The sequence below is a fragment of the Meriones unguiculatus genome, chromosome 12 (genome assembly GCF_030254825.1).
Source record: "Meriones unguiculatus strain TT.TT164.6M chromosome 12, Bangor_MerUng_6.1, whole genome shotgun sequence".
NCBI lineage: Eukaryota > Metazoa > Chordata > Mammalia > Rodentia > Muridae > Meriones > Meriones unguiculatus.
Genome location: NC_083360.1, coordinates 30,661,447 through 30,683,242, shown reverse-complemented (window position 1 = coordinate 30,683,242; position 21,796 = coordinate 30,661,447). Strand labels below are relative to the sequence as shown.

Sequence of the window (21,796 nt, the reverse complement as noted above, 5' to 3'; positions counted from 1 at the left end):
GTATGCCTGCCTATAAATCCCAGCACTCGGGGAGGCAGAGGCAAGCAAGATCTCTGTGAGTTCGAGGCCAGCCTGGTCTACAAAGAGAGTCCAGGACTACACAGAGAAACCCTATCTCGAAAAACCAAATATAAGTTTGTTTTTACCACCAGGTTAAACAAAATGAAGTACATCACTTGGAAAGTAACACTTTATTAAATACTGTCATTTACACTTATCTGTATAAAATTAACTCCTCTGTGGTTAATAAAAATAACCTCAAACTATTTGGCCTCTGCTAGGCAGGCAGCCCTTGAAACTGGCTGACTCCTGACCATACTTCAAGGACAGGCAGAGCTGGGCATACTCTGCTAGCAAATCCCTGGGGTTAGGTGCAGTGATGGCTGGGTAAGGGGTAAGTTTGGTCACTACTGCTTTCAACAGCCAAATGTAGGTGCTTCAGGGCCACAAGTTAAAGGAGAGGTCCTCCCCCCCCCCCCATCAGCTACACTTGTGTCAGAGATAAGATCAACAGGCAGCCTCCCATCTGCACCATAGATAAGTATGTCCGTCCTCCTCATCCAGGGAACCCGCAAGGGCCATGGCTAACCCTGTATTGCATCCTTGATGGGTTTCTTTCTAGATAGTGCTGTGGCTCTCTGGTCCTTGGCTCCCTAAAACCGTTCCCTAGGGCCAGAAGTCGACTTGCCCCTACCTCCCAGAGAAGCAAGACAAGACACCAAAAGCACTGTGGGACATATGCAACTCTCATGAGTAGCTTGGGAGAGCACTCTGGCCTGGCCCTAGGTTGTGGCACCTGGCTCCCTACCCAGAAGTGGTCCTTGGCTGGCTGCAGCCACCAGGATACCCTAGAAAAGGACTTCACATTAGTGTCACCCTGGTGACTCTCTCAACTGTCAGTGTCCACCCAACACCATAGGGCCTGGACAGATGTAGGTCTGGCTTGGAACTGAGGGACAAGTATGCTCTGTAATAGAATTAAGGCAAACTGGCCATACGAAGGCTCTTAGGCCAAACATCAATATCCTGGGGCTTTGGAGCATTCTATGTGGAAGATGTGGAAGGTCCAGGGATAGGGCATTTCCATAAGAATTTCTTCCAAATCAAATTCCTCAACTGACCACAGACTCAAGGCAGAGAGTGGCTATAGATAAGTGTGTGCTTTAACTAGAACCTTTTGCAGAGGTCAAGGAGCTTTAGCCGCTCCCCGTAACTGGCTAGTAGAGACACAGAATATGCTATGATGCTCAGCGTACACAACACACATCCAGGATGCAGAAGCGGGCACGGCAAGTGGGGCAGGGCACACGGCTGGCCAGCCAAGTGTCAGGGTGCTGGGGATCCTGGCGGCTGGCAAACCACTTCCCCATGCAAGTGAGACACCACATGGGTCGGCAGTAACACTGTTGGCACTCGCCCACCGCTGGATCCTGGCAGGTCTTCACCAGCTTCACACTGGCCCGTGTCTGCATGCAGCCTATACAGGCCTCGAGCTCCTATAGACAAGTAGTTGAAACAAAGGGGGTTACAAAAAGGCCTAAAAGATGGTCCCGGGAGGAGGAGGAGTACCACCCACTCTCACACTTGGGCTAGCCCCCACCTGGTTGCTGGGCACTGAATAGGCTGGGTTGACCTCCACCAGGGAGGCAAATGTTTCTAAGAAGAGGTCACCCAGGCTCTGGCGGATGACCACGTTGGCTGCACTTCGGATTGGGGCATGGAGCTTCTCACACAGTTCACCATATTCCGCTGAGTTCAGCCTGCAAGAGGCATGGCTTGATGAGCTAAGCCAATCTGCCCGTGGGTCCACAACCTAAAGACACCCAGAACCAAAAGCAGGCATGGCCAGGTAAAATAAACCACCTCAGTGAAGTAGCCACTAAAGATGGCCATGAAGGCAAAGTCCACAGACTCAGTGTTCACTCATCCCCAGAAGAGAGGATAGGAAGAGCCTGGAGCTAAGGTGCCACCAAACTACATTCCTACGCCATCCCAAGAAAATGAGCGTACAATGATAGAGCAGAAGGAGCAACAAAGAGAGAGCAGAAGGCAAGAGGGGTCTTGAAGGAAGATGACACTAAAGGGGTGAATTGACTAATGTTGTATAGGCCCTAGGAGTGCCTCAGACCTCTACCCTCAGCACCTTCTAACCGTCTTCTGCCCTCCATAACCCCCGTGCACTTACTGAATCTCAAAGGCCTGTGTAGCGGGGCTGGTGCTTGCTACACGAATGGTGAGAAGCTGCACAGGTAGGTTTGAGTCTGGTGAGAGATCATGCTGCCGAGACTCTGTCACAGTCAAGTGAACATCCTGTTGCTGAGCCACATGCACACGGTATGTGGTCACCTTCATTACCCATGTGTCTGTCACAATCACTCTGGCACCAGGCGCCCCTGTAGCAAACTTGTCAATCCGCCGGAACTCTGTGTTGATGGAAGAGGCAACTGCCTGCCAGCCCGACTGTGGAAGGGCATAGAGGGCCAGGGTTTGGGCCAGTGGGTGTCGAGTCCACTTATCCCAGGACCAGTAGTAGATCAGAGTACAGGAGACAAGGGGAAGGGTCACAGCCAGGAGAAGGAAAAGTTGCCAGGCCTCTGAGGCCTGACTAGGGGAGTAGAGCTGCTTTTCTGAAGCTGCAAAGCACATCCCCATGTAGTAGCCTGCAGAAGAAAAGACATCTCAGGGCAAATCCAGACTCCTGGGGCTATCTTTCTCCCATGGTGACCCATATAAAGAGCACAATGCTACCCCTGTGCTGGGGAAAGAGAGGAGCTACTTCCTTTTTATCTTTTTATTAGCAGCCCCGAGCCTTGCCCTGGTCACCTCAGGCAGTCAGCTCCCAGGACAGGCTGCTCTTATTCCTGCACCTCCACAGCAGGCCTGTCTCAGCCCTTAGCCACAGCAGGGGTACCAAAAACTAGAGGAAATGTTTTCAGTTTACTACCAACTTCACAGAAATAGCCAAGTAGAAAAAAATTCAAGTTTCCAGGCGGTGGTGGCACACCCATTTAATCCCAGTGCTCAGGAGGCAAAGGCAGGTGGATCGGAAGCCAGCCTGGACTACAGAGCTAGTTCTAGGAGACCCAAGGCTACACAAAAACAAGTCCTAGAAAACAACAACAAAAAAAAAATGTCCTAGAAAAACAAAAGGAAGCACAATGACTTTGCATAGAACTGACCACTGGCCTACCTGAGACAGTTCCTTGGGCTATATCTTGGTCTCAATTTTGCCTCTAACATAGCCCAACAGAGCTGGGGCACTGTACAAGAAAGCACTCAATGATAGGGCATGTTGCAAGGACAATGAAACCAATTTTAGGGCCCTGTTGGCCCAACAAGGAACAACCTGGACATGAAAATATTCTATAAACTAGACAGCAAGGTAGTATTTGGGCACATGCCAATCTGCAAAAGCCAATAGTAAATGTTTTCTTTTAGCCAACTCATCCGTGTTTAAAACAAAAAACAAAACAAAACAAAACAAAAAAAAAAAACAAAAAACCTTGTTATGGTTATACCTACTCTCTATATGACTTCCCTGAGCGGGTTGTGCTTAGCAACTTTGGGATCCTTGTTCAGGCATGGGAGTGCTGATGAAATGAGTACAGCTAAGGGGGTTTTAAAACCAACCAGACGGCCCTTGGTCAGTGAGTCCTGCCTCAGAGCTCCACTTTCTTTATCTACCTTGCAACCAAACAACTGCTCACGCCAGCTCCAGCTCCAGTTCGCCAATAGACTCTCAACACACCTTCTCAAAACAGACCTGAGTGTTTCTCTCACCACATCTACCTCCAATCTCTCTGGACCCTAGGCTGCTACGTCCTCACATGGACCAATCATTGCTGTGCCCAAAGGTGCAAACATGACAGGCCATCAGACATCTGTTCCCTCACACCTGTCTTTCCCTGTCCCTGTATCCTCCAAAGGTCTCCTTCATCGGGTTCCTAGACTTCAATCACTGGTAGACCACAGCAGCTCCCCGAACCTATCCTCCGAAGAGACTGACAAATGGGCCTCTTAGATGTCCCACTAGCCCATGGGGTACCACGTACCGCTGCATAGGACAGGGCCATAGACCTAGCCTGGCAAAAAAGACTCAACCTTGAACGTATTCAACCTCTGCCTGCTCTCCCCACACCCACCTTCCCCAGATAGACCCCCAGCTCCTGTTGCAATGAGTCAACAGGAGCCCTTTCCTAGAAATCGTCCAACATGGTAAACATGCCGAACGATTCTGCACACTGTAGCCCGGCCCCAGCCGAGCATCATTCGCAGGCCAGTGCCTGGGCCGCCGCCTCTCAACGGGGAAGCGCATAGGCTGCCTTAGAGCGCTCAGCTTACAACCTGGGCTGCAGAGATCCCGCTCGCTTGCACCTGCTCTTGACCGGCTTCTGCACCGGTTCTGTCGGGGAGCCTCCTCACCCTTGGAGTCTCCAAGAGCCCATTTAAGCGCCAACTACCGTCCCGAGCGCAGGAGGCTCACCCAACGGCAGCAGTGAGTGGCACAGTAGTGTGGCGGAAGTACGACGAAGGTGGTAGGGCACGAAGGCGGCGTCCTCACTGCCCAGCCAGCCCGACAACAGGTTCTGAACCGTGAGCCCGGCCGAATAGAACTCGTTGGGCGTGAACACGAAGCACACTGCGAAGACCAGGTAGGCCAGAGTGAAGGTCACCTCAGGGCTGTCCATCGCGCCTCAGCGGCGGGCAGAGACACCGGCGCCCAGTCCTGGACAGTTGGTAGCTTGTCGCAGCTGCCACCGAAATGCTCGCGAAGCACCCTGGGAGACGGAGTCCTCGTCAGGCTGCTCGCGGGGCATTCTGGGAGACGGAAAGCCCACCCTAGCCAAGACACCCGCAAAGCATTCTAGGAGATGGAGTCCCTCCTCAGTCTGCCCGCGGGGCACTGGGGGAGACCATTTCCCGGTCAGATGACCCGAAGGGCACTCTGGGAGACAGAGTCTCGTGAGGCTGCCCCGGCATTCTTGGGGGAGGGGGACTCTCGGAACTCCGCGCTGACCCAAAAGCTGTGAGCCGCCCAGACGCCCCCGCATGGGGACAGCGTCTCCCTTACAAACAGTTCGGAGGAGACACTGCAGCTGGTCCCATTTAACAACAGAAAAGCCGAGCCAGGGCGAACTACTCTCCGACCGCATTCGCGACCAGCCCTGAGATAGTCTGGGTGACGGTGGACTCGGCCTGCGATGCTAGCCTACGGTTCCCACACGCCCCGACGCTCCCACTGTGCCCTCAATCCCGGAAACGGAACTGCCTGCGCGTGAGGGCGGGACCAGTGTGGCCTGCGGCTGGCCGCCGGCGGCTGGGCGGGCCTTTCCTGCGGGCGCTGATTGGCTGCGCCAAGCCAACTCTCGTTATTTGAATCTGGGGCGGGCGCAGCGGACGACGGTCGCGTCCTGCGAGAGCGGAGCTTGTTGGAGTTCCTTCGGCCCGGCTTCTTCCAGCTCGTATTTCTAGCACGGGGAAGGCGCGGCGCTCCTCCCTTGCGGTGGGCGTCGACGCGGGTCCGGGGCCTGGCCACAGTACACAGGTAAAACGGCGTTTTCAAGTTCCCGGGGGTTGGGGGATCAGCCCCGCGGATCCGGATTCCTATAGGCTTGGTTGCCGCTCTTTTTCCCGTCGGCAGCTTTGCTCTCCCCCTTTGTTGAAGACCCACCCCTAGCTCCGGGGTCCTTTTTTCTGAGCTAAGGGATCCACGAAGCCTCCCAGGCGGCACTGGCGCCCGCGGGCTGCATTCCGGGCAGGGCCTTGCTGCCCGGTCTAACCCAGCTGATGTCCTCCAAAGAGGCCGCGCGTGACTGTTTACTCCCCAGGTTCCTGTTCCTGTCGAGTGTGTCGTGTACGAGACTCGTGTCTCAGAGCCAGGACATCGTTCGCCCCATGTCTGTTCTTTCCACCTTTTTTGAAGAACTGTCATTTGTTCTCCTGAACCCATTGTCCCAGGGCACAGTTTTTTGTCTCTGGGCCGGTGCCTCTAAGTCGTTCTTCTATACAGCCTGGCCACACAACCTCAGAATAAACGGCTTCTCTTGGAAACTCTTTCTTCCCCACCACAGATGGTCCTGCCAGATGGGTTCCCATTCTCTCTATAGCATCCTTCCCTGAACAGGGCCCTTCAAGGCTTAGACCTTTTTCCTCTAGCTACCAGAACGACCTCATGTCTATACCTATACAATTGGATTTGTTTGATTTTCCACACCTCCCAACTCACTGTACCAGGTGGGAGATATCTCATCCTTCTCCTCCCACCCCCAGTACTCCACCTGGGAGACCATCAACTTCAGGTGTATCGTCTCCCACAGGCGCATTGACTCCATTGTGAATCTCATAGGAACAGGTGCAGCAGCAACATCAAAAGCTTCTACATGCTCCCTCTCCCACCCCACAGTCACTCCTGCACCAGGAATGCATCAGAACCCAAACCTGCCTTGTCAAGTTTTGTACCCAAGACCTCTGTCCAGAGTCTGGAGACATGGCTCAGTCAGTAACATGCTTGTCGAACAAGCACCAGACCCTAAGTTCAGGTCTTCAGCACCCACCTAAAGACTGTGTGGCATGGCTGCACCTGCCTGTAATTCTAGCACTGGGCAAGCAGGCCGGAGGATCCCTGGAGCTCGCTGGCCAGCTAGTCTTGCCGAATTAGTGAGCTCCAGGTTCAGGCAGAGAAGCTAATAAGGTGGAGAACAATTGAAGAAAACACCTCATGTCAACCTTTGGCCTCCCCTTCATATGCGCTCCCCCACCCCCAAAAAATCCCATCCTAAACAAAAAGCTGAACCAGCTGTGTTTACACCTTGTTGCCAGAAAGACTTCACCCTAGGCCATACAGTCCAAAGGCCTATGCTCGTGAGCGCCACAGCCATTCCAGTGCCCTTTCCCCATGCTTTCTCATAGCCAGTGCTTCAGGCCAAAAATCCCAACCATTGTTACTGATTTTTTTTTTCCTTACCCAAAACCTGTGTGGCTCGCTGAGCAACCCAGCATACCTCTCTGGCTACAAGAACCTCTGGTTCTGTCCCTTCCCTCTTTCCTCAAGGGCTCCTAAAGCAGAGTCAGCAATAGCTTCTTCATCAGTTCCTCTTACTCTTCAACCAGAGCTCCCAAGGTCTCATGCCTGAGAACCCATGGTCCTCTGCCCCTGCCTCTCCCTCTCCGAGTGTTGGGACCACAGGTGTGCTCCACTACCACCCTGCTTCTTTGGTTCTCTTAAAGCCAGTATCAGAGTCCCTAGCTCTTGCCCTACAGTATAATACATTAATGGGAATCCTTCCAAATACCTGGTTCTCTTTCTCTACCTGGCCCCTTTTAGCAATTGGCTCAGGATGTGGCAGTATACCTGATGCAAGTCAAGGGACTCTGAGCTCTGACAGGTGACACCTACTTGAAGTAACTATACCTGTGAAGGGTACTGGCTACCCCTCTTCAGGAAGAGCACATCTCCCTGCTGTACTTGTGGGGCATTCCTGCACAGGGCCTGCAGCATCCTTGACCCTCCTAGTGACTAAAACATAGTCTGTCTTTCCAGAATGAGTCTGCATATCTTAAATGACGAAAATGTCCCCAGTGAAAAGAATTCAGAAAGCTGTGACTTCCTGTTTTCACAACCAGAGCTTACCGGAAGATCCTCTGTTCTTTGTCTGTCACAGAAAGAAAATGTACCACCCAAGAACCAGGCTAAAGCAGCCAAGGTATGTGTGCACTCATGGGCACTTGTGGGATTGGCTTTATTAGAACCTTAAGCTGTAGCACTTTGGCTTGCTTGTGAGGGTTTGTGTTATGGAGCATGTGCACTTTCCTCGTCTTTCACTAGGTGACTTTTCAGACACCTCTTCGGGATCCACAGACACACAGGATCTTAAGTCCTAAAATGACCAGCAAACTTGAGACTCCTTTTGCTTTGGATGACAATATCGGATTAGAAAACGCTCACTGTGTCTTTTTACAGAAAGAGAAGTAAGTGTCGATGACATTTGATTCTATCCTTTCTGAGGCTTGTTGCAAAAGTCTTCAATCCGGTCATATCTGGAGGTTTTTTTTTTCCCTGACACTGTCCTTAAGCGCAGTATCTGGTACAGTTGTCAGTGGAGAGGTATCATCAGGTAATTGGATTGTTTTAATAACATCCTTCACTCTTGCTGTGCCTCTATTACCCAGTCTTTATTTCTCTAACTTGATGGGATAATGAGATCTTATTTCCAGAAAAATTATCTATTGTTTCCTTCCTATTGAGTTCTGCTCATCTCTTCCTTCTGCTTGAAATTAGCACTTGCCTCCTTCCCATGCTCAGCACTTGGAGAGAGCAGACAGAACTCATAGGCAGAGAAATTATCATACAACCAATTAATCGGGGCTTGGGAGATGGCTCCCTTGGTACAGTTTGCTATACCAGCATGAGGACCTGAGTTCAGTCCTCAGTACCTACATTAAAAAAGCCCAGAACAGCAGTGTACACCTTTAATTCTAGTCCTAGTGAGGTAGGGATAGGAGAATCTTTGGGCTTTATGGCCAAATCAGTGAGATCCAAGATATGAAGTAAAGAATGTTTGAGGAAATATATCAGGTGTTGCCTTCTGGCTTCCTATACATTCACACACACACAGTGTACATAATACCTTGCATGCACTCTGCATGTGCAGCCACAGATCTATATGCAAAACACACACAAAAGAGGAACTAGTGAGAACAAGTGTGGGGTTGGAGAGATGGCTCAGTGGTAAGAACACTGGCTGCTCTTCCAGTTCCCAGCACCCACACAGCAGCTCACAACTGTCTGTAACTCCAGTGCCAGGGGTTTTGACACCCTAACACTGACAAATTTGCAAGCAAAACACCAATGCATATGAAATAAAAATACATTAAAAAAAAAACAAAAACATGTAGCTAAAAAGATGAAGAGAAGCTTCATCCATAGCTACATTAGCATTTCTCTGGCAGGAATCTTACTAAAACGACAAGCAGATGCTAACATTCTACCTAGAAAGGGGGTCCTTGGAATTAGCACTCACCAGTCTGGTACCAAGAATACATCTTTAGGACTGGAGACATGGCTGCTCTTCCAGAGGACTTGGGTTCAATTCCCAGCACCCACATGGCAGCTCACAAGTGTCTGTAACTCCACTTTAAGGGAATCTGACACCCTCACACAGATATGCATGCAGGCAGAACACCAATGCATGTAAAGTAAAAGTCAATTACATAAAAAACAAGAAGTACATCTTTATCCAGAGCAGAAGGGGACTCTATTATGATTTTGTTCTGGTTTTACTCATTCAGCTGTTGAAGCTTTTTTTCTAATGTTTTATTTTACATATAGAGAAAAGCATAAGGAATAAAACATCATTCCTGTTCTCTTGACTTTAATATCATGACATCTCTTTGGGCTGTGTGCCATCTCTCTCCTATCAAAGCATCCCTAAACCTGTCTTTTCTGTTATCCTTGTTACTTTACAACTTCATTTTGTGCTTTCTGAAATTCAATGCGATTGATGTTTAAGTCCAACACTAAGATTACTTATTTATTTTATATATATTTTATATATATGAGTGCTCTATCTGCATGCCAGAAGAGGGCACCAGATCCCAGTATTGATGGTTGTGAGCCACCATGTGGTTGCTGGGAACTGAACTCGGCACCCTTGGAAGAGTAGACAGTGCTCTTAAAGTACTCTGATGAGCCTATATACTAAGGACAGGATGCCCAGGTGGTAACTCCTGGAGCCTGTTTGGGGAAGAGCAGTGATTGGCTAGGTATTTGATTTTTCAGGGTGTATCTCTAGTTAGTATTTCCAAAGTACAGCAAGGAGGTAGGGTAGCAGTCTTGCAGCTCTTATCTTATGAAAGAATGAATTCAATCAAGGGAGATATAGGCAGTTTAAGTAGGAGTCTATTTAGCACAGAACCAGTTTAGTTAGTAAAGCTAAACATAACACCTCAGACCTGATGCATGAGGCCTCAGCCTGCCCCAAGATTATAGACACTCTTGAGACAGCAGCAGGCACCCTGACCCTTTTCCGTTTGTGTTCATCTAGTTGTAAGAACTCAATCCCAACTGGCCCTTTTTAGGCAGATGGGGCCACAGAACTCAGTGCTCAAGAAGAAGCCACTGGCCTAATGGTTATCCATTCAAGTCGTGACTCCATAGTCTAGAATTTGACTTCTGATGATACTACCAACACAAAGGTATCTTCACCAAGGAGACTGGCAAAGAGACTTGGCCTCCAGCCTCTCCTGAGAAAATCAGAGGCCAGCCAGAAGCAGGTCCCCAAAGAAGCAGAAGAAAAAGATGGGACCAGAGAGAGAGAGAGAGATGTCCCCAGCCTCCTTCCTGGGGCTCTTACCATCTTACCTGGGAGAAGTTGGATGACCCAAACTAATCCTTTTGGAGGTAACTCCAAATATAATGGTAAAAAGGCTAGGCTAAGCTCCCAGAAAGCCCCAGGAACAGATTGGCCTTGCCTATGTCTGAATAGCAGAGTGCTGGGCCTACAGACATGGAGAACTCTCCAAGCCAGTAAATAGGAAAGGGGAACATTGTCATTGTCAGGAGCAGCTTCTTAATGGTGTTTGTGATATGGGGCCTAATTCCAGAAATGCCACTTCTTTATGTAGCCAGCATACTACTTCCCTTCATAGTTCAAGACAACAGGTCTCATGTTTGTCCAAAACTAAAGAGGCACAACTTCAGAGTCCCTATTCCAAGACCATGGGAGAGGTGTTCCGAGATTCTTACTTGAAGCACAACAGCATATGCACAGCTTAACTAACAACAAAAACAGTACAGGTAGTTTTACCTCTAACCCTAACACTGTGGCCGAGGAAGTCAGATCGAGTTTGAAGCCAGATTTGTCTGTAGTAAGACCCCCCCACACTTAATAATTTATTTATGTGTATGTGCATTGGTGTTTCCCCTGGAACTGGAGTTGACAGTTGTGAGCTGCCATGTGGGTACTGGGAATTGAACCTGAGTCTTCTGGAAGAGGAGCCAGTGCCCTCAACCTCTGAGCCATCTCTCCAGCCCCCGACACTGGGATGGGGGAAGAGCATCGGCTACCACTCAGGTGAAAGCCAGTTGGTACCACAGCAAGCAGCTGTCCTTAGGTATTCCAGGAAGCAGCTGTTAACTGAAATTAGGTGCTGTCATTCTAGGAGCCAAAAAGTCTGTTACCTCCAGAGAAACTGTCTCATAACTTTCATGTACCTTTTAGCATGAGCTACTGCTCAAGTGAAACAACATAAGAGGGAGGTAAATAATAGAGGGAACATGGGAAGACCCACTTCTGATGACTTTGTCTTTCTAGTCAGCCACCTCTAGCCCCAGTGGATGACACACCTGTTGAGTTGGCAGCTGAGATCCTAAGAGCAGAAGGCGAACTACAGGTATGTTTGTGTATATGGATAGACGCTGTCACCATTAGTATATACTTTATAGAAAAAGAAAAATAATATGGCAGAAGCCAGCAGCTGTCAGGTGACAGGGTAGGAGACAACACTCCTATTTCTTCCCTAGAGCTGCCTCCTTATCTGGGTTTATTTTAAGGAGAGTGGGTGGGGCTCTGCATCACCTAGAACCTCACTGCATGCTGATACTGACTTTCCTCTAGGAGGGAATCTTGAATTCCTCAAGCACCTCAGTTTCTACAAGTTTCCTGAATGCTGAGCTGGTGGCCCCTCCCACTGAGCCAGTACTGGAGCCTTCCCATCAAGAACCAGAGCCTATCTTAGACAGTGAGCTGGTGGCCCCTCCCACTGAGCCAGTACTGGAGCCTTCCCATCAAGAACCAGAGCCTATCTTAGACAGTGAGCTGATGGTCCCTTCCACTGAGCCTTTGCTGGAGTCTTCCCATGGAGGACCAGAGCCTAATTTGAATGGTGAGCTGATGGCCCCTCCCATTGAGCCAGTGCTGGAGCCTTCCCATCAGGAACCAGAGCCTATCTTGGACAGTGGGCTGATGGCCTCTCCCATTGAGCCAGTGCTGGAGCCTTCCCATCAGGAACCAGAGTCTATCTTGGACAGTGGGCTGATGGCCCCTCCCATTGAGCCAGTGCTGGAGCCTTCCCATCAGGAACCAGAGCCTATCTTGGACAGTAAGCTGGTGGCCTCTCCCATTGAGCCAGTGCTGGAGCCTTCCCATCAGGGACCAGAGTCTATCTTGAATGCTGAGCTGATAACCCCTTCTATTGAGCCAGTGCTGGAACCATCCCATCAGGGACCAGAGCCTATCTTGGACAATGAGCTGATGGTCCCTTCTATTGAGCCAGTGCTGGAACCTTCCCATCAGGAACCAGAGCCTATCTTGAATGCTGAGCAGATGGCTTGTCCTGCTGAGCCAGTGCTGGAACCTTCCCATCAGGGACCAGAGCCTATCTTAGACCCAAAGGAAGAGACCTTCAGAGACCCAGCAGAAGGTATGTGACCCTAAGGTGTCAATATAGGTTTCCCCGAAAGTCCCCAGTACATGCTTATGTACCTGCAGGTTGCGGTAATTATTCCACAGGCTGTTCCTTGGCTAATTCACATATAAATTTTTGGTCCCAGCTAGGCATGGTGGTGCACACCTTTAATCACAGCACTTAGGGAGGTAGGAGAAATAGGAGGATCTCCTTGAGTTTGAGTCTTGCCAGGGCTGTCACACAGAGAAACCCTGTCTTAAGAAGGATGGATAAATAAATACAAACCTTTTGGTCCTTAAAAGATGGGGTATTGTCTTAGTTATGGTTACTATTGCTGTGATGAAACACCTTGACCAGCCTGGTATGGTGGCATAGGCCCTTAATCCCAGCAGAGCCAGGCAGATCTGAGTTCAGCCTGGTCTATAGCTCGAGTTTTAGGACAGCCAGGGCTGCACAGAGACCCTGTATTTAAAAAAAAAAAAAAACCACAACATTTTTTCAGGGTCCTCTTGGGCTACATAGGGAGTTCAGTTCAAGGCCAGCTTGGAGTAGAGAGCCAATCTCCAGGAATAAAAGTAACAGTTGGATCTCTGTGGATTTCACATCTTCACATTCAATCAGCCTTGGATAGAAATTTTATATATATACATATATGTATATATATAATTTATTTTTTATTTTTTATTTTATGTACATTGGTGTTCTGCCCGAATGTATGTCTGTGTGAGGGTGTCAGATGCCCTGGAACTGGAGTTACAGACAGTTGTGAGCTGCCATATGGGTGCTGGGAATTGAACCGAGGTCCTCTGGAAGAACAGCCAGTGCTCTTAACCACTGAGCCATTTCTCCAGTTCCTTGGGTAGAATTTTTTTAAGTGTCGTTACTGACTATGAAGTCAGAAAGAAAGGACTGCTCTTCCTGTCCAGAACTAGGGCCTTAGCTGGGCCTTACAAAAGCAGGGAAGCTGCTAGTTTGGCTGCTGGAAACAATCTCTAAATTTATTTCAAAGAACACTTGGTATACAACCCTCGGGGCCTACAGTATTTGAGGTAGATGGCTCCTATTATTATTCACTGTTTCAGTTCTAGGTACTGGCCTGGAATTTGATTATCTGGAGCAGTTTGGAACCTCCTCGGTAAGTCCTTAGACCTTTATGGCAACTAATATGTAACCCAGTCAGCCCGGGCCATTTATCTTTGGAGCATCCTGCAGTTCCTGTATTGTGGCTGGTCATGTCTGAGTCTAAGAGCCCCTGTTTTGCAACAGAATCCTCACCCAGGTGCCCCTCACTCCCAGATAATCCTGGACCCATCAAGGTGTTGTGGTCTCCCAGCCCCCTTTGTTCAACCAGATTACCCTGGCTCCTGGGGATGTATCTGTTAAAGCAGTGGTGAATCCTGATGACTTTCCTTGTCCATCTCTCCAACTCTCAGTTTAAGGAGTCAGCCTGGAGGAAGCAGTCTTTGTACTTGAAATTTGACCCCCTCCTGAAAGAGAGCCCTTTGCGGCCAATGCCAGTGGTCCCGGTGACAAATAGGTATGTCGCTCCCTTCTTTAAAGCTGTTAGCATGAACCAAAGAGTCTAGTGGCTGTTACTAAGTGTACTAACTCAAAACTTCTAGAAAAGGGCTAATCACAACTAGACTAAATGGTGGTAGACAAACAGGACAGTGAGCCTAGAGCCAGCCTCATATCAGGTAGTCCGTGTTTTACTAAGGAGCTCTGCCATGCTCTGTTCACACAGGCCACCCAGAAGATACAAGCAGTAAGTGCACAATTAGGGGTTTCAGGCTGGCCCAGGTCAGACAGTCTGGGGTTGGGTTTGGTTTGGTTTAGACAGTCTGTTTTTCTGAGTGGAATTCTAGTTTCACAGTAATGCCTGTTTCTTAATGACAGCTTGTACAGATCTGAATAGTTGTGACAGAAGCCATAGAGCCTTCAAATCTGATGTTTGTGAGAAAACTACTACTTTGAAAGAAAATGTAGTCACATAATATTGAGAATTACTTGCTAAATCTAATGCAAAGCTCTTAAAACCAAGGAAGGAAGGATTTGCCCCCTCTAACTAGGTATTTTCCCCTGTGCACTCTGAGGACACCTAGTAAGGTGTCTGCCATGTCTGCACAGCCTGCTATGCATCAGGCATGGCTCACAGGGATGGGGAGGGAAAGGGGTCTGAGACAGACAGTAACTGCCAGGCCCTGGTCTACAACTCTAAGCCTATTTGTTTTTAGACTAAGACCAAATACAAAGTAAACAACACAACTGACTTTTATGCCCTATTCAATACTCAGAGCATGAGGTAATCTTGCTGCTTGTTTGGTTTTAGTACACAGGATACAAATGAGTCTGGCTCGGGAAATCCGATGGAAGGCAAGCTTGTGGATTTAGATTTCGTGGGCACTCTGGATGTTCCTGTAAGCATTTAAATATCTTTGGAGCATTTTTAGTTGTCTAAAGAGATGAGATCTTAAGAGCCTATGTTTTACCACACAGGTGTCAGGCCCACCCCTGTGTGTCCTTGAACCTAGAGGTCTGCTTCCTGCTGAGCCTATTGTAGACGTGCTGCAGTACAGCCAGAAAGACCTGGACGCAGCGGTGAGAACAGGCCTGTAGCTGCTTTGTGAAACTTGGCCCACAGGCTGCCAACAGGCATTTCCCACATCCTCCTGTCTCAGAGGTCAATGACCAGCACTGGGAGAGCCCTGATCTTGGGCCTGTGGTACTTGCTTATATCCAGCCAACTGGAATGGATTTGGGGAGCCCCCTTGTGGCTATAGATTCACACATTAAGAGAGAATCCCTGGGTGGGGAGGAGGAGCTTCCACCGAAGCAGCTCTCCTCATGAGCATGGCCAGCAGCCCCACGTGGCTTACTGACTGGAGTCCCTGTAACTCAGTATCATGTCTGCAGACACCTTGGATGTGACTGAAACAACCCCTAGTAGGAAAGATACCCCAAAGCCTGTGATTGTGGCCCACCTGCCAAGCCAGGGGTGTGTGGTTTTTTTGTAGGTGAGTGCAGCACAACAGGAGAACCTAGAGCTGAAAAGCAAGTATGAGGACCTCAACGCAAAGTACTTGGAAATGGGGTAAGACAGGTACCAATGCTGACCTAGGTCTGCTTGCATGATGAGCCACGGATACTCACCTTCTCTCCTTCTATAGGAAGATCGTGGATGGGTTTGAGAAGATCGTTTACAAGTCAATGGGTGAGTACCAGCTGCATCCCTCCTCTTATGTTTGAGGTAACAGTGTACTGTCCATTTCTTCTAAGCCATGCTCCGCAGCCACTGAAGGTGTGAGGGTTAGTGGAGTGTGAGGTACCCATGTGACTGATGTTCACTGAACAGCTAATGGCCAAAACTCTAATGAGGGACAGATGCCATGCAGCTTGTCACACTGTGCCCTGTCCTGCCTTCCGTTGCCAGAGATAATTTAAGTATCAGAGTGGAAATACAGGTGTCCCTATAGGGTTCTATCTTGCCAACAGTGGTGGAGAGGTCACTCAGCAGTTAAGAGCACTGGCTGCTCTTCCAGAGGTCCTGAGTTCAATTCCCAGCATCCACATGGTGGCTCTCAACCATCTATAATGGGATCTGATGCTGTGATCTGTCATGCACGTGTACATGCAGATAATGCTCTCATATACATACATACATACATACATACATACATACATACATACATACATAAATGTATTTAAAAAGAAGAAAAGTCTTCCACTGGTACTTGCTTCTTTCAGGTCTTGCTGGTGTTACTGAGCATCTCACTGCTGGGTCCTAGGCCAACTTCGTTATGAGGCTGACATGGGAGAAGCAACTGTGTTCTGGGCCTGTGTTACATTGAGTGGGGTTAGGGGCTTGTGTTACAGGTCACTAGTGTCCATACCTAATGCACCTGTTCCTGGTTACCCATCTCTCCTGCTGCTCTGTCTAACCCCTTGTTTTAGTGCTATTTCTGGTCCATGGAAGTGGTTGCTTCCTAACCCCAGGTTCTTAACTTTTTTAAGAGGAGGCTGAGAAACAGAAGGAACTGGCTGAAGACAAAATCCAGAAGGTCCTAAAGGAGAGAGACCAGCTCACCGCAGACCTGAGCTCTATGGAGAAATCCTTCTCTGACCTTTTCAAGCGCTTTGAGAAGCAGAAGGAAGTGATTGAAGGCTACCGGAAGGTGTGTTATATCCCCTTTAAGGGTGCTTGTTTTGTTTGTGTGCTTTAAATTTTATTTATTTATTATGCAATGTTCTGTCTGCATGTGTGCCTGCAGGCTAGAAGAGGGCATCAGATCTCATTACAAATGGCTGTGAGCCACCATGTGGTTGCTGGGAATTGAACTCAGGACCTCTGGAAGAGCAGCCAGTGCTCTAACTTCTGAGCCATCTCTCCAGCCCAAGGGTCCTTGTTTTATGGGTCATAGTCCATGCTGTGCAGCCATGAGCCGTGTTATGTGTACGTGGGTCCTTGACTGTACTTTTCCTTGGCACCAGGCTGTGTGATATCCTAGCAACAAGACAAGCTGCACCCAGTAGATTCTGGTGGAAGAGCGCAGCCAGCTCTGGGAGACATAGGTTTCCGAGGCTTGTGGGAGGAGACAGGGTTTCCCCACTCAGTGGTAGTATGTCTGGCATACATGAGGCCCTTGGCTCAATCTCCATTAACCATCACCGCCCCCGCAAAAAAAAAAAAAACCTGGCAGAGAGTGGTGCTCTTGAGAGGTGGAATTTGGAGTACAGTTGATGATTGGCTCAGGGACACCTTGCAAGAAAGGGAAAACTGGGAAAGTCTGGACTTTCCCCATGTTGTCTAGTATAGAAAACGCGTCATTTCAGAAGCCAGCTACTGAACTCTAGTACCCTTGCTACATGACCCTCCACAGTCAAACTGTGAGTCTGAGAGGCCCAAAGAATGCTGTGGGGGAGCATATATCCCTCAGGATTGTGCTGCCACCAGCTCATAGTGAGTGGTTCTCTTCATGTCTTGTACTCTCGAGCAGTAGCGGATGCCTGGTGATATAGGGTCTGGGCATCAGGCCCAGCTCCCAAAGGTGGAATTCCAGAAGCTCTGCACTTGAAGGTGGGATAGACTATAATTGGATATCAAGAGGCTTTTTCCTTTTTTTTTTTAAGATTTATTTATTTAATATACATGAGAGTGCTCTATCTGCATGTACACCTGCATGCCAGAAGAGGACATCAGTCACATTATAATGGTGGCTCGGGGGAATTGAACTCAGGATCTCTGGAAGAACAGCCAGTGCTCTTAACGGCTGAGCCCTCTCTCCAGTTCTCTTTTTGGGTTTTTGAGACAGAGTTTCTCTGTGTAAAGTAGACCAGGTTGGCTTTGAACTCACAGGGATGCCTCCTGGGCTCAAACGTGTGTGCCACCACACCCAATTGAAAAGGCTTTTTCTAAAGGAAAAATGCCAGGTTCTTATCACTAATGTCCCCAAAGCCTTAAGTGTCCAGTCTGCACCCTGACTCTGAGAGTCCCCATATGCCAAGCCTGGACAGGGCTCTGGCTTTGTTGGAACAATGTGCCTTTAATGTTTCCTATCTGTTCTTTCTCAAGAATGAAGAGTCCCTGAAGAAGTGTGTTGAAGAATATATAGTGAAGATTGGAAAGGAAGGCCAGAGGTATCAGGCGCTGAAGGCCCATGCAGAAGAAAAGCTCAATCTGTAAGTACCAGATACCCATCCTGGGAGGGAGTGTGGGCTGGCTAGCTTGTTCCTGGCCTAGGCCTAGCCTGTGTCTATTTCTCCCCATCAAGCGCAAATGAGGAGATCGCCCAAGTACGCAGCAAGGCCCAAGCAGAGGCACTGGCTTTCCAGGCAAGCCTGAGGAAGGCACAGATGCAGATCCAGTCACTGGAGAAGACTGTGGAGCAGAAGGTAGGGCAAGGCCTTTGTCTGGAACTGGCTTTGATATAGAGATTGCCTGGCTGTCTCTCTCAGGAAGTCCAGGGCCAGCCTTTTCCTTTCTGGTCTCCTTTCCTAATTGAGATGGGTGGGACCCTCCTAGCCAGTTACCACTCCCTACAGCCTCATCTTTTCTCCTTCAGACAAAAGAAAATGATGAGCTGACCAGGATCTGTGACGACCTCATCTCTAAGATGGAGAAGATCTAAGCAAAGCCTATCACCAGCCCTCATCTGTCTGTCTGTCTGTCCTTGTCTTTGTCTGTGTTCTCTCTTTTGTGTTGTCTTTTAACCCCTATTTCTAAGTCACATTATTTTGAAAAGACTAAAGTTTAATTTCAAACTCAAGTTAACCCAGGTCCTGTCATTTAGATCAAGTTCACTTGCGTCTGTTTTCCCAGTTAGTTCAGCTTGTTTGAAAGTGCCTCTCTGCAGTCCCTATGTAACAGTGGTTCTCACCCTTCCTAATACTGCGCCCCAGTAATATGGTTCCTCGGGTTGTACTGACCCTCAACAATAAGATTATTTTCGTTGTTATTTCATAACTGTCATTTTCCTGCTGTTAAGAACATGATGTAAGGGGCTGGAGAAATGGCTCAGAGGTTAAGAGCACTGGTTGTTCTTCCAAAGGTACTGAGTTCAATTCCCAGCAACCACATGGTGGCTCACAACCATCTACAATGAGATCTGGTGCCCTCTTCTTGCCTGCAGTCACACATGCAGGCAGAATTCTGTATAAATAATAAAAAGTATATGTTTAAAAAAAAAAAGAACATGATGTAAATATCTGTGCTTTCCTATATTAGGGAATCCTCTGACCCCAAAGGGTTTGCACCCAGAGGTTGAGAAGGCCGTTATATAACTTTGAAAGGGAGGCAGGGTCTAGAGAATCTGGTTAGTTTGAGACCTCCTGAAGCTATTGAGTTATTTACTTAGCTTAAGGAGGTTCCCTGCAGAAAGTAATGTTTCGCCCTTTTAGAACATCCTGTATATTTTTTTTCATCTGTAGATTTTTTTCAAAGATTTATTTATTATTTATACAGCATTCTATCTGCATGTGAGGCAGCAGGCCAGAAGAGGGCACCAGATCTCATTATAGATGGTTATGAGCCACCATGTGGTTGCTGGGGACCTCTGGAAGAGCAGACAATGCTCTTAACCTCTGAGTCATCTCTCTAGCCGAACATCCTGTATCTTAAGGAGCTTCTGTCCGATATGGAAAGTTATCTCTTGGAAGAACTAGCTACACAAAGCCCAGCACTGGCCTGAGGCTAAAGAAAGACATTACCACTAGGCCTATCAGCCATCCTTTCGCCTTGGCTGTAGCAGCACCTCATGAACCCGCTTAGCTCTTCCCCCTAGAGAATGAGCACATAGGAGATAGTGGGCCTTGATAGTCCTACCCAGTTTTCAGCCATCTACTCAGCCATATAGCTTGGGGTGAGAGGCACCCTATCCCTGAGACCTTCAGACTATAAAATCAAAAGCTAAATAAGCTTTTAAGCTTCTACTTAAAACCAAAAGCTAAGTAGCCAGGGTTTGATGAGTTTGGTCCTGGCCTGACAGCTCGTCTTCCAGGTACTAGAGTACCACAAGGGTATAGAAGGGTATACATCTCTGGCTGCTAAGGCAAACAGTTTATGGAATGGAGACTCCATGTAGCAGAACCCCAAACACACTTCACTGAGAAAGAAGTACTGTCTCAAGCTGGCAGCTCCTGCTGGTTTCCAGCTTCCACTGCCCTGCTGATAATGAAGGCATCTGTGGACTATGGAACACACACCAGCAGACAATAAAAGCTCAGTGTATAACTGAGGTTAAGTAGACCATCTCAAGTCAAGCTGCAATCAGGGTTAGTGCCTCACAAGAAGAAAACCATTATATGCTAGCCTGGCCCTATAGTACAAAAAAAATAAAAAAAAAATACTGTTGCTGTTGCGGCTGGAGCTCAGCATGTGGGCACAGATGCCTAGGCCTGTAGCTGAACTTGAAGCAGTGTTTCAATAGGGAGTGAGTGTAGGTCCCAACCAGAGAGAGACCCAGGCTAAGTCCCCACTCCAGAAGTAAGCAGCCCTTAACCAGGCCACAGTCACAGGGCCTGCTTTGGAGACTACATGCTAGTCTACAGCATGAGTTTGAAGGTCCTCAGTTACAGCAGGAGTTAAAGCCAGTCATGGACCACGGTACATGGACAAGAAGGATGATGCTGTGCAGGGTAGGTAGAATTGAGGCCAGGAATATGGGGGAGCTACATAGAGGTAAGTGAGGGCCTTGGGAGGACAGGCTCAGAAGCCCAGAGGAGGCCTGTGTTGAACATATTTGGAGAATAGTGTCTTGCTAAGACAGAAGGCCAGCCAGTAGAGTTGGGTAAGGCACTACTGGGACAGATACCTGACCCGCCTTTTGGGGCCAGGTAGACCTGAGCTTTAGGCCGCCTCAGTCCAAGTCCCCCAGACTCACTACCACATTCTTCCATATCCATGGGACCTCCTGACTGGTCTCTTGGGACCATGCCACTACTCCTTTGCCAAAGACCCACCCCACATCAGCCCTACATAGAGGTGGGGCAGGTACACTTCCATCCAGAGGGTTCTTAATTGCTGAGCATGGCAGAGCCAACCAGGCTCACTTGACAGACCAGGCTCATTGAAGTCGCACTGCCTGGGAAGGGCTAGCTAGATGCAGTACATGGCAGCACTTCTCTCACCTGGGTCTAAGGGCCCGGCAGTGTCTGAATCCTTTGCGCTCACTCACAAGCGAGGCAGCAATATGGTTGCAAGGGTTTCTTGTTGCTTGGGGCCACTGTTAGGGAGGCCTTGGGAGGTAGAGGTCTGTAGCCAGGCCTCCTTACTGTCTCTCTGCCTGGCTTCTCCAGTCCTTCCCAGAACTGCCCTATCCCCTGCTGGGGCCTCTTCCAGCCAAGCCAAAGTCGATCCAGAGAAAGTCCTGTAGGGCAGCTGGATGCATTAGGATAGCCAGCCTGGCCTGGGGCCATGCTGAGGACACCAGCAGCCCAGCAGCAGCCTGGGCCGAGCCACTCTAGGACAAAGGAGCCTTGTATGGCTGAATGGGCATTTATCCTGGGGGCTGAAGGAGGCCCTGGTGCTGGTCCTCCGTGAGTAAACATGACCCTTGCTGGGCACATAGCATCAGAGACAGACTTCCGTAGCCCTGTGTCCCTTGACATTAACACAGTGGGTGCTTATGGGCCTCCTGCCAGGGCAGAACATGGGAACAGGAAAAGCCCTGAGGCAACTGGAAGAAAGGAGTTATCACAGTGCACAGAAGTGAAGCATCACCGAGGCCATTCCCACCAAGCCACAGCTCCCCCAGCTAGCTCTCAAACTCTGCTGTTGAAGGTAAAAGGAGTCTCCTTAAAAATGTATGTGCTGAAGCCCAGCAGGGTGGTATGAGGAGGGGAGACCTTAGTAATTGGTGCCGGGGTCTTGAGAGTAAGAGTCGGCCAGGCGTGGCAC

General features: G+C 48.9%; 2 protein-coding genes across 7 annotated transcripts; one reads left to right on the top strand and one right to left on the bottom strand.

Annotated features, from left to right (window-relative positions):
* Positions 1-176: 176 nt before the first annotated feature.
* Tmem129 (transmembrane protein 129, E3 ubiquitin ligase) lies at positions 177-4,813 on the bottom strand. Of its 5 annotated transcripts, none has more exons than XM_021651640.2 (4): positions 4,484-4,805; positions 2,186-2,660; positions 1,601-1,760; positions 177-1,496 (listed from the first exon to the last, which is right to left on the bottom strand). In XM_021651640.2, exons 1-4 carry the CDS (start codon positions 4,686-4,688, stop codon positions 1,248-1,250), a joined length of 1,089 nt encoding a protein of 362 aa, XP_021507315.1. In that variant the 5' UTR covers positions 4,689-4,805; the 3' UTR covers positions 177-1,247. The 5 variants fall into 5 exon arrangements, with proteins under 5 accessions (XP_021507315.1, XP_021507323.1, XP_060221486.1 ...); XM_021651648.2 differs by having other exon boundaries at positions 4,423-4,561; XM_060365503.1 differs by lacking the exon at positions 4,484-4,805 and adding an exon at positions 4,345-4,456.
* Positions 4,814-4,939: 126 nt separating this feature from the next.
* On the top strand, positions 4,940-18,668 carry Tacc3 (transforming acidic coiled-coil containing protein 3). 2 transcript variants are annotated; one of them, XM_060365502.1, is made up of 15 exons: positions 4,940-5,545; positions 7,541-7,703; positions 7,826-7,968; positions 11,313-11,391; positions 12,294-12,420; positions 13,488-13,540; positions 13,839-13,942; positions 14,735-14,822; positions 14,902-15,003; positions 15,420-15,496; positions 15,573-15,616; positions 16,417-16,577; positions 17,975-18,081; positions 18,174-18,294; positions 18,465-18,668. In XM_060365502.1, exons 2-15 carry the CDS (start codon positions 7,542-7,544, stop codon positions 18,528-18,530), a joined length of 1,434 nt encoding a protein of 477 aa, XP_060221485.1. In that variant the 5' UTR covers positions 4,940-5,545; position 7,541; the 3' UTR covers positions 18,531-18,668. The 2 variants fall into 2 exon arrangements, with proteins under 2 accessions (XP_060221485.1, XP_021508131.1); XM_021652456.2 differs by having other exon boundaries at positions 11,616-12,420.
* Positions 18,669-21,796: the final 3,128 nt, after the last annotated feature.

What these genes read in the sequence shown, in the direction of transcription:
- Tmem129 (XM_021651640.2), bottom strand. Translation starts at nt 4,688, where the DNA reads ATGGACAGCCCTGAGGTGACCTTCACTCTGGCCTACCTGGTCTTCGCA. An exon ending in CCACTCACTGCTGCCGTTGG is followed by an intron (nt 2,661 to 4,483) that starts GTGAGCCTCCTG and finishes TTTCTTCTGCAG; the next exon opens with GCTACTACATGGGGATGTGC. An exon ending in ACACAGGCCTTTGAGATTCA is followed by an intron (nt 1,761 to 2,185) that starts GTAAGTGCACGG and finishes TGCCTCTTGCAG; the next exon opens with GCTGAACTCAGCGGAATATG.
- Tacc3 (XM_021652456.2), top strand. Translation starts at nt 7,542, where the DNA reads ATGAGTCTGCATATCTTAAATGACGAAAATGTCCCCAGTGAAAAGAAT. An exon ending in AGAAAGACCTGGACGCAGCG is followed by an intron (nt 15,004 to 15,419) that starts GTGAGAACAGGC and finishes GTTTTTTTGTAG; the next exon opens with GTGAGTGCAGCACAACAGGA. An exon ending in TGATTGAAGGCTACCGGAAG is followed by an intron (nt 16,578 to 17,974) that starts GTGTGTTATATC and finishes TTCTTTCTCAAG; the next exon opens with AATGAAGAGTCCCTGAAGAA.